The sequence below is a fragment of the Arvicanthis niloticus genome, chromosome 1 (genome assembly GCF_011762505.2).
Source record: "Arvicanthis niloticus isolate mArvNil1 chromosome 1, mArvNil1.pat.X, whole genome shotgun sequence".
Classification (NCBI taxonomy): domain Eukaryota; kingdom Metazoa; phylum Chordata; class Mammalia; order Rodentia; family Muridae; genus Arvicanthis; species Arvicanthis niloticus.
Window position 1 is genome coordinate 11,931,714 of NC_047658.1, and position 13,556 is coordinate 11,945,269.

The window sequence follows — 13,556 nt, forward strand, 5'->3', positions numbered from 1 at the left end:
AGGAAGTGTGTCACTGGGGGTAGGTTTTGATGGTGCAAAGCCTGGGCTAGGACCAATCTCTCTGTCTCTGTCTCTGTGCCTGCTGTCTGTGGGTCAGGATGTAAAGTTCTCAGCTGCTGCTCCAGCACCGTGCCTGTCTGCTTCCCACTATGATCATGATGAACTAACCCTCTGAAACTGTAAGCCCCCCAATAAAATGCTTTCTTTTATAAGGGTTACCATGGTTGTCTCTTCAAAACAATAGAACAGTAATTAAGACACAGGCTTTGTTTCAAAAAAACAAAACAAAACAAATGAAGACTATAGGAGCGTACCGACTTAGACACCCTGAATGTTAAAACTTAGATTTTAATGACATAGTAATGTTTTCCAGATGATAATAGCATTTAAAGTTTTATTGTAAAAGCAATATAACATTAAATAAAAACATTGAAAAGACATAATTCATAACCTCGCCACCTTGACAAATACTTTCATTTCTGTGTACTGCTTTGTAGAACTTTCCCACACACCTAATAAATACATATCCACGCAAGCAACACTCAACTCTGCTTTCTGGCACCAGAATCTTCGAAAGACTCTTTAAAATCAATTGACAACAGGAGCTGTCGTTTAGAATATTTACATAGGTCATAGAAACTTAAGGTCTTAAAATTCTCAAACACTAAAGAACTAGGGTGTCCTCTCTCTTGTAGTCCTGCAGGGAAAACACCCAGAACCTTCTACAGAATGAGATGGACATATATAAATGACAGGAGTATTTTTCCAGAAATGTCTACCACCCCACAGTCATAAGCCTTTTGCCAGTTCTCAAGAACCAGAAGAAACTGCATTGAAGGACGGCTTTGATCTGTGTTGTCCACCGCCAAGCTTCCTGTGCCAATTGCTGTGTACAACTGTGCTGCAGAAGAATGCACGCAGAGAAAACTCCAGTCTGGAAGCCCCTGGGCTCTTTTTGCATCCGAGTCTGTGGAGAGTAGGCCTATCGATGGGGTGCACGCTCCCATTCCAATGCTGGTGAAGAAAATTAAGCCTATTGTTTAAAATTGCAAGCCGATAGTGGGCTCATTTGAAGTCCTTCCCCTGAGAGGTTATTAATGCTGCGTATTATCTTCAATGTTCACTGATTCACAAACACTGTGGTTAGAACCTGTAGATACAGCATGGAGATGGGAGAGCTTTGTTTCCATGACAGATCCACTGTCACACATCAAGAACAACCCCTGCTCCATGGTAGGGAGCTAGTGTAGTCCCCAGACTTTTGGACAAATGGCAAGGGCTTGCCTTCACAGTTTCCCAGAATCCCTTGAGGTGGCCTGATGGCTGTGAAAAAGAAGATAGAATTATTGTACTTTGTATGGCTTGGTGTGCAGTGTCCCCAGAGGACAGAAGAGGGCGACAGAGAGCCTGTAACTGGCGTTACAGATAGGCCATATGGGCTAGGAACTGAATCCTGGTTCTAAGAGCAGTCACACTCATAACCTGTGAGCCATCTCTCCAGCCCCTAAAAATTCAGACTTAAGAGTCTGAATTTAAGTTCCTTGTCTATTTAAACACTACAGCAGATACATGTTAACTTCTATCTTCCCTTTGTATTGCTGCCAGTTGAATCCAGAGCTTCGAGGTGTTGGTCAAGCCCACTACTGTACCCCAAATCCAACACTTGCTTTTTAGGGTCTACACTCTATGTGCACTGAAGCTTATGTGCAGTAAGCTTAATTAGTTTTGATTTTTAAAACTAAATACTTGTTATTTTTTACACATATATTTATTTATTTTGTGTGGCAAGGAGGCTGCCCACATATCAGTGTGTGTGTGTGTGTGTGTGTGTGTGTGTGTGTGTGTGTGTAGGTCAGAGAACAACTTTTGTTCTCCCCTTCCACCACGTGGGTTCCAGAATGTAACTCAGGTTGTCAAGCTTGGCAGTGAGCACCCTTAGCCCGAGCCACCTCCTTAGCCTGACTTTTAATCTTCTTAAACTATTTTTCAAATATATTATTTTTACTTATGTGTACACATGTGTATCTGTGTACATGAATGTAAGTGTCCACAGAGGCCAGAGGTACCCAGTCTGCCAGGAGCTGGAATTATGGGCAGTGTGGGTGCTGAGAATTGAACTTGTGACCTCTGGAAGAACAGTATGTGCCCTTTACCCCTGAGCCATTTCTCCAGCCCCTAAACAAACTATTTTTAGACAATAACCACTAAAGTACAGGATTATATTCCATGAGAATATACCTCAGCAAGCCAGCAAAGTAAAAAGTCCCAAACCAAATCACCCAACAAAATAAGCCTTTCTCATTTTAGTGCAATCTGCCTGACAACTCAAGCTCACAAGGGCTCCACAAGGGCTCACAAGACCCCGGTGCCATCAGTGGAGGACATGAGGTACAGGGATATCAAATGACTTGAGGTACTTGGAGAGAGGCAGAGTTCTCTGCCCAGGGTAGATGGTGGACCCTCAAGGGAGAGGCACACCCCAAGGGATGCAGAAGTAAGCTCTTCCTACAACATTGTCCTCGTCCGCTTCTTACACACAGGAGCTCAGAGGCTTACAAAGCATCCATCATACAACATACGAAGGAGGAAAGAACAGCTTAAAAAATGGCCCAATGTACACATCAGGGGGAAATGCAGCATCACCAGAGACCTCATGCAAATTCGACATCTCTTCAGCCAAAACTGCTTTCCAGAATCACACATCCTTTACACAGCATCCTGTAAACCATAGGGGAATCACAAAGCTCAGACTTTAACTCTACCCTAAGTATTTTCCCTTGTGGCATTCAAAAGCATAACTTTTTATAATACATAGAAAAGAAATCATCCAGCTGGCTGTGGGGGCCTACACTAGTAGCATATTCTGAAGAGGCCAAGGCACGGAAGCTCACCACTTTGAGGCCAGTCTGGGCTAGACATTTAAAGCAAGGCAGGGTGGCGCATGCCTTTAATCCTAGCACTCAGGAGGCAGAGGCAGGAGCATCCAGGAGCTGTCCTAGGAGTTCAAGGACAGCTTGGTCAATATACTGAATTCTAGGACAGCTAGGACTACACAGTGAGATCCTATCCTAGAAAAAAATTATCCAGGCATGTCCTTGCTGCAATATGACTATTGTAGTCATTAGCAGTTCACTGCTGATTCAGAGCCCATTCCCTTGGTTGGTGCCTTGAAACCCCAAGTTTCTGCCTTTTTAATATTCGTTAATACATTCTGGGGGATGCAAGGATTAAATCTGAACCTTCAAGTATGCTAGGTAAGTGCTCTGCCATTAGGCTGCAACCCCAATCCTCTTCATTTATTCCGAGATAGAGTCTAAGTTGCCCAGGCTGGTCTTGAACTCAAACTCCAACCCAAGTTCATTCTGAACCTGTGATCTTCCTGCATCATTGTGAAGTAGCAGGCCTGCACAAAACCCAGTCTACCTGATGCATTTTGAACTTTTTCTTATTGATTGTACCAAGTATGAGGCCATACCGAATGTCTATAAGGTGAACTACCTCAACAGCCAAGGATGAATAGAACCAGGATTCTATCAGTAAGTTAGCTTACAAACACAAATAGACATATTAGTTAGAACATAGCCAGTTTTACAAGGCAAGAAGCGACTTTGCCTATGTCCTGTAGCAGTTTTCTTAGCATCATGACACCATGGAATTCATGTCATAATTAACATATTCAATCCCAGTGAATTTCCTGGACCCTCAGGTCTACTAGAGGAATGTTTACTTTAAGTCAGCCTTTTTGCAACGTTGCAATGAATCGCAGTCATCTACGAACCATCACAGACAGGTGGACATCTGACGACCCAGCTAACTAAATATCCAAAGAATGGCTAAGAGGTGGAAAGAGTGGCAATAGGAAGCTTGTTTGTCCCTGTTGCTCTTAACGAGGTGGTTCTCAACCTGTGGGTCGCAATCTCTACAGAGGCCACACATCAGATATCCTGCACATCAATATTTGTTTTACAATACATAACAGTAGCAAAAATTACAGTTCTGAAGCAGTGACGAAATAATCTTATGGCTGGGGGGGGGGGTGTCACCACAACATGAGGAATGGTTTTAAAGGGTCCTAGCACTGGGAAGGTTGAGAAGCACTGTGTTAATGAATCACTCAGTGCCAGATGGCTTGTGTCTTCAATACACTCTACAGAAGAGTTTTAAGAAATTTATTTATGTTTGTGTATGTGTGTGCACTCGCACCATGCATGTGCAGATACTCATGGAGGCCAGAAGAGGGCACCAGATCCCCTGCAGCAGGAGTTACTGGTGGCTGGGAACTGACCCACAATTCTCTCTAAGAGTAGCAAGTGCTTTTAATGGCCAGAGCCACTTGAAAACTCCGTGATAAGAACAGAGAGTTACAGTCTTAGAAATAGCAGGACACCTTCACCAGGTGGGTCTTAGATTTTTCTATCACTATGTCACCAAATGCCTCCAGACTTCTCTTGCCGGGGAGAGAGAGGTGACAAAGACACCACATTGTGGTTTGTGTGGGAGACAGAGTTTAAAAGTTTCTACATCATCTCTAAATGCATCCTGGGCAAGCAGGGACAAAAAGAGGTTTAAAGTGGTACCTAATCAGAGTCACCTAGCCCAGAGGAAGCAGGAAGTCCTAGTAATTACTGTAAAGGGTTCAACCGGTTGTCAGACCTGTGGGTCTTTTAAAAGCACATTCAAAGACACCTGCAAATAGAGTCTATGTTTCCCTTTTTGAGGCACCAGAACGGGCCTGAAGAGAGTGCATACGGCCTGGGGTAGAGGTAAGGAGCAGCGCCTAAAAACAGGCGCCCAAATAACAGTCCTGCCCCCATTCACTTGTGACCGTCAGCCTCCCAAGTTGACCTGGTAAAGGATACTCCTGGTCCTCTTTCTCATTTAAACAAATCGTCACTATCACCACCACCACCGTCCTCTTGTGTTTATGGAGCCTTGCCTGCATGTATGTGTGCGTGCCACCTGCATGCAGTGGAGACTAAAAGAGGGTGTTGGGTTATCTGGGACTGAAATTACAGGAGTTTGTAACCACCAGGCGGTGCTGAGGATCAAGCCCAGGTCCTATGGGAAAGCTACCAGTGCTCTTAACCACTGAGCCATCAGTCTAGCCCCCTCTTTCTCACTTTCAGAGGTTAAAAAGGAAATCCCATTTCGAGCCAAGCAAATCTTTGCTTTCGTTTCAAATAACCATTTGAAAGTTAAATGCATCTGCTTTCTCAGCACCGCTTCCCCAGGACTGTGAAAGAGTCCCGCCAGGAAGGCAGAGAGCATTTCTCAAGTCTCATCCTTTACCAGTGGAAAGCAGGGGCCGTTTCTGCCCTAAGGAGTCCAGAAGAGGGCGCTAGGCCTCTCCTGGAGCTGGCGGTGGGTGCTGGAAACAGAACTTGAATGGTCTGCAAGAGACCTAATACCTTTCTGGGAAGAGGGGCAGGGTGTTTTTGAAACGGGGTCTCTCTATGTAGCCTTGGCTGTCAAGGATATCACTATGTAGACCAGGCTGTCCCCCCCCCCCCCGCCCCAACTCATAGATCCTCCTGCCTCTACCTCCAAGTGCTAAGATTAAAAGTGTGCACCACTGTGTCCCGTTACAATACATACTTTTAACTGTTAAGCCATCTCGCTGGTCCCCAGGGTATAGGTTTTAGGGGGAAAAAAACACAGATGCAGATTCATATTTAGTAGACTACACGGACAGTGTAAAAGCTTGACTCACTTGGCATATATGAGCTTATGGCCCAGTTTCTTTTATACAAAAAACAAACAAAAGCAACCCAGCTTTGGTACTAACGTGCAAATGTCATTCTTTCAGATTGTGTGTGTGTGTGTGTGTGTGTGTGTGTGTGTGTGTGAGTTTAGAGCTCCTTAAATTCCAAATTAAAGCTGTTACGTTTTGAACCCAGCTGCCAGGCTCACAGCCCCCAGTTACCAGTGATACCAGCATCATCGCCCTTCCCTGTAGCACAGGGTCAGACAGTTGGGCAGCTTTCTAGAAAACTAGCGCTCCCATTGGCTATCGGGTAAATTCCAGGGATAGATAGGATTAAGAGCTTCAAAGAGGATTCCCCAGCCCTCCCTCAAAGGAGGGTCAAACACTGTGGTCTAATTCTGGGATAAAGTAAGTCGGTGAGAAGGAGAACGTGCCTGTTTACATAGCAGTGTGGCCCTTCCCAAAGCAGCAGCAGCCTGTTCCTCCCCCAACCGGGGTTGGGTAGGGTGCAAGTGTGCAGTGGATCCACCACATCGAATTGAAACAACCTTCTTGACTGTGACCCTAAATGGGGTCACGACACAAAACCTCCCCTAGCTTCAGCTCCTGGTGACTAATAGGCCATCTCTGCCGAGTGCAATAGTGTACCACAGAGAAAGCACTTTGCACGAACTTCTCTATCAGTATGCACTCCCAAAGCCTAGGCCCCAAAGGATTAAGGTAATAAAACCAACGTACGTCTTACTGCAAAATGCGCCCCACCACCACCACTATGCTTGACACAACCCCACACCTTTACCAAATTGTCTCATCTGAAGCAGAATGAGAGCTACCGACCAGCGTGAGGGAACCAAACCTGGGAGATATGTGTTAACCCATCAAACTCAAAGGGATCCAGGGTCACTGTGGACCGATTTCTATTAATAGGAGGTAAAGCTCCTGCAGACATTAGAGGTAATGGCCTGACCGCCCAGTGCTGTTAACTCCTCTCGGGCCAGCATGTTAACAAAACATGTTTTGCCCAGACAGAGGTGGGCCTTGAAGGGATCATGTTCATAAGCACACATCCGGGCTCACTACCTCTCTCCTTAACGGTTCAAACCCCAAGCCCATGCCCTGGAAAGAGAAGAGGCAGCAGACGCTCGTTGGATATCAGTCAGCTCAGCTTTGCCACACATAAGGCGAGGGCCACAGCCACCAACAGCACGGCGCTGAAAATGGTGGCAGCCAAGGCCTTGCTGGGGTCGCAGGGTCCTGCGCGCTCCTCTACAGAAATGCCACCAGCGGAGAACGCGCCGGCACTGGCACCGGACAGGAGTTCGGCGCCCGCCTCCTGTCGCGCCTGAACAGTCCAGCGGGGCACGTTGACTTTCATTTCCATGTCGTCGATCATCTCGCCCACCTGGAGGACTTCGCGCTCCAACTGGGGCAGATCGGAGACATCGAAGTCGCTCTCGGCTTCGTGCCGCAGGCTGCGGGCGCTCAGGGCGCGCGCGGCTACCGCAGAGGAGCAGCCGGCCACCCCAGTGCGAACAAGTGGCCGGCGCGGCGCGTGCAGCGGGAAGGCGGCTCCCAGCGCCAGTGCGCGCTGCATGTCGGCTTCGAGCAGGTCCAGGCAGCCCGAAAAGGCCACCCAGAGCCGCTCAAACTCCGCGCGCTCCTCGGTAGCTAAGCTCCGGTCGCGGAGCGCGACTGTCAACCGGGCGCCGGTGGCCATGGCCAGCTCCCGCGCCTTCTGGCGGGTCTTCTGCAGCTCTTCGCGCAGGTCCTGCGTGTCCGCGGAGCCGCCCACAGTAAGCACTAAGTGATGGTAGCACGCTGTGGTCTTGTTGAGCGCGTCCAGCAATGCCTTGCTCTCCTCTCTGGCCATGGCGCTGCCCTCCGGCGGTGGTGCCCCACTTGTACCCTTCAACGTCGCAGGTCGCCTCCAGCCCTGATGCCAACCTTGGGGAGGGCGGACTGAATGCTCCTCATGTCCTCGCCGCCGCTCTCAACAGAGCTCTCCAGGAACCCTCGACATGTGCTTACGTCGTCCCCACGGGCAGAGGTAGTCGGGTTAGTTGCTCCCCATCCGCTCCTCTATTTTTCCAGACGCGCTCCAGGTCACGCGTAGTGTCTTTGCATAACTTTCTTTTTCACGGCCGCTCCCTGAGAAGCCCAGAGTGCAGACCCCATCCTTGATCAACCCCAAGTCTCCAAGCTGAGCCGCGCGCCTTAGCCCGGGCCAAGGGCAGCAAGATCCAGTTTCCTAGGACACGCCTCCAGCCGCTTGTCTGGGCCCGAAGCTTCCTCTCCCCCCCCTCCCCCCCAAACCCCCTGGACCAAGGGTAGGCGGGGCCCAGCCCAGGGAGGTCAAGTGTGACTTTCCCTCTTCTCCCTACCATTATAATTCTGGAACCTTAGCGCCCTGCAAATCCAAGTTTGTTTGTTTGTTTTTTTCCCCTACTTTGCAGACGAGGAAAAGTGAGACTGTAGAAAGAAGGCTCAGCTTATCCGAGTCCATGCTAGTGGAGGGAAAAGACCAAGGGACACTGTATTCTGAAACCCTGTAGGCAACAGAGTAGGATGGCTCGGAAGACTGGGCACCTCCAGTCTGCATTACCAGCAGCACGGGGCGATCGGCCTAGGGGCTCCCTTTCTCCATCGCGGTCCAACCCCATTTCAGAGACCCAGCTTGGACCCCACCCCTAATATCAGATCTTCCTTAGGTCCCGCCTCTCGAATTCTGGGCACGCGCACTCCCTGACTCTGGGCGGGGCTAGCCTGAGTAGGAAGCGCGGAGTCGCCTGGGCCCCACCCCCGACCGAACTAGACTTAATGATTGCTCTGTTTACATGTCAGTCTCGGCTAAGATGACCTCTTATTGGACAGACTGGAGCAGGGTTCCGCCCAACGGCGGAGTAAAAGGGTAGGCTGAAGAGTGGAGCCACCGCACCCGGGTGGTGGGCGCTCAGGTCCCAGCCCAGGGTCCGAGAGGTGCTGACGTAGCACAGAGGTGAAACTATGTAGCCTCTTAAGTAAGTGTCTTCTGCGGGTGTCCTCCAACGCCTCCCTACTCTGGGGGGGGGGGTCGCCGAGGTCGGGCGGGGCCTGGGAGCGGAAGGGGGAGGGGTTCGCTGCGCTGAGCTAGAGCCCCAGGCTGGGCTGATGGGCCCCCGGGGCCCGGACCCATTGCGGGCCGAGCCTCCCAGCTCTCCCGTCCCTTTGCTGTCCGCAGCGCGCCGCGCACGTTGTCCACTGCGTCCAGAGGGAAGCCTAGGCGGCGGGGAGAATGCATCTGTTCCTGGGGCTCCACGGAAGGCCCGGGTCCCCCGGAGCTGGGACTTGGGGCAGTGAGCAGAGCGGTCGCTCCCAGGCCGTGTTGCCTGGGAGGTTTTCCGGTGGCCAAACTGGATACTGAGGGAGGAGGCTGTGTGTACAGGTCCCGATCTAGGCCAGCTGATTGAGTTTCCGCGGGGGCTGAAAGTGGGAAGGGTATCCCTGCCTGCTTTACACGTGGCGAGGTCCTCTCGACCTGTAAGTAGAGAAGACTTATGGAAAACTCAGGTACCTAGAGACGCTCAATCACTCAGAGTCTGTTCAGTTTCTTGGTTGAAAACGGACTGCCCAGATGCGCGCGCGCCAGGCGGTGCCCCTCTAGCCTCTCTTCCAGCTGCAGGGGACATGTACACTCAAGGCGGGGTGGGTGGCAGTGGAAGCAAGTGACACATCATCAACTAGGAGTGAGAAGCTCTGGGTAAGAGGGCTGGTGAGACTGGACAGACATAGTGCTCAGTGGCTGGGATTTCTGTTTTGTTCTGTGGAGAACATGCTCCCGTTTTCATTAAACATTGTAAACTTCCCATTGATCGGAGCGAAAGCAGCACATATTAGGGTTTTGAGAGTCCCCCAGTGCAGGCCTTGGTGGTGTGTCAACTGACAGGATCTAGGGCCCTGAACCCCAGTACTTACTGTCACTCAGGGGTCAACTCAGCTGTCTATTTGCCTTCAGAACTTGGCTGCTGTGGGACTTAGCCATTCTCATGGGTGTGTGTAGGGGGTGATGATTGCAGCCACACAGGTTTTGATAGGGGACTAGGTTTCCGGACCAAATGGGTGGAAGTGGGGAGAACTCATCCCTTTGGGAAGTGGACAAAGGCCAAATACAAAGTATGGATCATTCAGCTGGTTGGGGGGCGGTCCAGAGGGAAAGACAAGAGAATACTGCATAGACCTTGATGTTGGAGAGGTCACTTGGGTGTGGTTCAACAGGACAGGTATGTGTGCAATCTCAGGCAGAGGAAGAGGATGGGTAGAGGAGTAACTATTGGGAAAGCAGCCAGGGTCTTAATGTTGGGTGAAGGTGTATTCCTGGATTAGACCTCGGGCAAGCTTCCCCAGCCTTGATGTCTCACCTGAGTCATCCAGCAGGCATCATTACTAGGAGAGCAGCAGCGTGTGTGCAGAGGGCTGGGGTCAAGGTCATGACTGGACCTCCATGTGCTTACCGGACTGTGCTATCCTCATACCAGGCCACTGCAGGCATTTTGTTATTGATTTGTCTGGGTGCCGTTCAATGATTTTGTGCTGTTAGGACACTCCCTGGTTATTAGCCGGTGACATTAGGTTGGTGTCCAGTTACATCTTCCTCTCCAAGGGGTGCCAAGGAATATGACCAACCGATTATAGGTGACAGACTTAGAGAGAAGTCAGTTCAGAGGAATCTGGATTAATGTGTCACAAGGTTGGCCATCTTTGGGAGCTTCTAAGAACAGGCCCTCCGAGTGCCTGCCCATCTGCGTGAGATCCTGGCAGGGAGATGGGTGCATGGGTGTTTTATCTGCAACTCTGGGAGCAAGGTGATGGGGGTAATTCTGAGCGGTGATCATACCCCTCCAAACCGAACTGGCTCCCTGATCACTTCTCCCTAACACCACAGGTTCCAGTGTCACTGTGCTTGGCCAGCTTTGAGCACCTTGTTTATTTTTTACCTGTGTGGCTGCTGTCTGGGATTAAGCCTTCACCTGCCTGGGAGAGACAGCTACCCTCTTGCTTCCTCTTAGCCTCACAGTGAGCTGACTGCAGGTGTTAAAGCTCAGTGCTTTCACATGAGGTTTACAGACAATACAGCCCCATCTGTAAATATTCCAAGGCCAGAAAGACTGGGGACTAGAAAGCACAGATTACATCCCTGTGTCTCCACTGATAGTAAAAATAGATGAATAGAAACTGTTCCCTTTTTGTCCCCACACCCACCCCTCCCTTTGAATCACTTAGAAGGCCTTGTTTATTGCTTGGAAAGCATGCCTGGTTAGGGTCTTTGGTTCTGAACCTGTAAGGGTTCCTGTAACATTTGGCAGGGAGTACATCTCTGGGAGGTACAGACTCCCCATGCTGGACTCTGCACAGCAGGGCTGTGCCCAGTCCCCAGATGGTTCCTGACTACCCAGACTCATCCTGGTTGTCAGGACAGCTAAAGACCACAAAACCACACTGCAGTGTGCACACTATCTCCTGACATGTTCAGACTTTCCCCATCTTGTTACAGGGTAGCTGGCCTCAAGTAGCTCATGTTCAGGGGGTATTTGGCATTTCTGACTAACGCTACTGACTTTTCTGTCAGTTTTCATTGGAGGTCTGTCTGGGATGGATGGCCAGGAGCCCCTTGGTCTTGGAGTCTTAAGATTTCTATGAACTGTACTCACAGCCTCCTGAACCCTTTGGTTGCTTTGGTCCTTGTCTCAGTGTCTTCCCCATCTCCTGCTGTTCCTTTTCCTCTCCGGCCATATCTCCTTGCTGGGGAGTGACGCTTTGGGTGCTTTGCCAGTGTCACGTGTCCATCCCCAGCTCGATCTCGCTATCACATACATTCTGTTTCTCAAGTGGTTTTTATCCAAAGCATCTGAAGCTGTCAAACTCCACCCCATGGAACCAACTATCGGAAACCAGGAAGAATGCTATTCCCTTATGACTCTGTCCCCCCCAAATTGCATTCTCTGCTTCTCTTAGGGGATCGTGAGAGGATTATCTGGCTCCAGCAATAATTGAATTCTATGAATCAAACACGTGAAGTGACGTCAAGGTCTCCCTGGGGGCCCAAGGAGGGATTAATTACACCCCCTTTTTTTTTTTTTTTTTTGGCACTTCTTAAAAGTTCCCTTAGATCCTCCTGTGGGAGGAGCTAAGTCCCCAGTGAGAAAAGTCCCCAGTGGGGCCAGTAGTCAAGTCAGCTCTCACTGGGCCAAAAGAATTGATGTTGGGCCTGTGTGGCTATCTGTCAGGCAGACTTTTCCATCTGGGTAGATGGAGTTTCTGGTCTTGTGTGTATTTGTAGAAATCGGAGGACAGGAGCTGGAGAGGTGGCTCAGTGGTTAAGAGCGCTGGCTGCTCTTGCAGAGGTTCAATTGGCAGCACTTACATGGTGGCTTACTACCATCTAGAACTCCAGGGGGTTATGACATCCTCTCCTGGCTTCCACATGTACCAGGCATGCACATGGTTCACAGTCATACATGTTGGCAAAACACCCACACACATAAAATAAGACCAAAAATAATAATTTAAAAAAGAAGTTAGAAGTCAGCTTGTAAGAGTCAGTTCTCTCCTGGGGATCAAACTCAGGTCATCAGGATTGGCAGCAAGCGCGCGCCCTCATCCACTGAGACATCTATCTCATGGGCCAACGGGCCACGTTCATTTTAATTTTAAAGTGATGATTATTTATTGGAAGTGTATTTTGGATAGGTTACAATCTATAAACTGTTAAACAACAGTTTTCGCTGTTTCGTTTTTACATGGCTGCTAGGTATTTATATCATGTACGTGTTAGGCATGGAGGTGCCCACCTGGAGTCGGAGTTACAAAGATTACACGAGTCCAGGTGTTTGAGGTTATAAAAGTGCAATAAAAACAAGGACAGGTGGCTGGCAAGGCAGTGCAGTCAGTTACCTTGAATCCATCCCCTCCACCTGCCCACATTCTGGAAGGAGTTGCCCTCTGATGGTCTCATGCACACTGTAGCACACGGTGCTCACCCCCACACCCATGTGCAAAAGCAAAAAAAAAAAAAAAAAAAAAAAAAAAAAAAACCCAAACCAAATACACTTAAATTTTCTGTTTGAAAATGTTTGAAAATGAAAATATTCATTCAAACTGAAATGAATACAATGAGAATCTCCATTTGACCGTATGGTCTGTGTCTATAATTCTAGCATTTACCTGGCTCCTTTTGAGCAGTCCAGGTCTAGACCGTTGAAATGGAGTTAGGGCGTGGAAATAGGACAGACGCACGTGATGACTTGGGAGTATGGCAGGGACAGCTTTCCCAACTGGTATGAAAGACGGAGACTGTGCCAAAAGCAATGTTGGGACAATCGCTCACCATATGGAAAAATGAAATTAGCTGCCGATTTATAGCATATGCAAAAATAAAATCCAGATGGGTTGGAGACAGAAATGTGAGAAAGTTTAGGGTTTTTAGAAGTTCCAGGGGCTATGCTTGTGGAATTGGAGGGGTCCTCGTTTCGGGTGACCTTCGCTGTGTTATAACCTGACAGCTCCCAGCAGCCGTCATTTTGTTAATCTCTGGATGCTTTCGTTGGCATACCCATGAGACTGCATTTTGTTCCTGCATGGCTCAGTTCATTAGATCACATGGGTTCCTCTGTCTCCTGCTCCATGGTTTTTTCTTGCTTGGGCTGCTTCCCAGCATGCTGTCCTTGGGGTTTATTGAGAACGAGGGTGGAATATTACAAGGCCCCTCGAGGCTGATGCTCAGAAACCATAGCCAGTTAAGTCAGACCAAAGGGCTGGCTCAGGATGAAAAAACATGGAGAAAGCTAGGTATAGGGTGGAAACTACTGCAGTCCCAGAG

The 13,556-nt window shown here is 49.2% G+C and overlaps 2 protein-coding genes across 4 annotated transcripts in view; one reads left to right on the forward strand and one right to left on the reverse strand.

Annotated features, from left to right (window-relative positions):
• Positions 1–328: 328 nt before the first annotated feature.
• Positions 329–7,984, reverse strand: Rgs9bp (regulator of G protein signaling 9 binding protein). Its single transcript, XM_076932286.1, has one exon. It carries the CDS (start codon positions 7,572–7,574, stop codon positions 6,861–6,863), a length of 714 nt encoding a protein of 237 aa, XP_076788401.1. The 5' UTR covers positions 7,575–7,984; the 3' UTR covers positions 329–6,860.
• Positions 7,985–8,448: 464 nt separating this feature from the next.
• Positions 8,449–13,556, forward strand: part of Ankrd27 (ankyrin repeat domain 27) — a 48,978-nt gene continuing 43,870 nt past the window's right edge. The window contains exon 1 of one of the 3 annotated variants that reach the window (XM_034500883.1): positions 8,449–8,721. The gene's annotated coding sequence lies outside the window, so the exon portion shown is untranslated. Of the gene's footprint in view, positions 8,722–9,087; positions 9,221–13,556 lie in introns of those variants that run through there. The other 2 variants (XM_076932294.1, XM_034500890.2) reach the window with 2 other exon arrangements.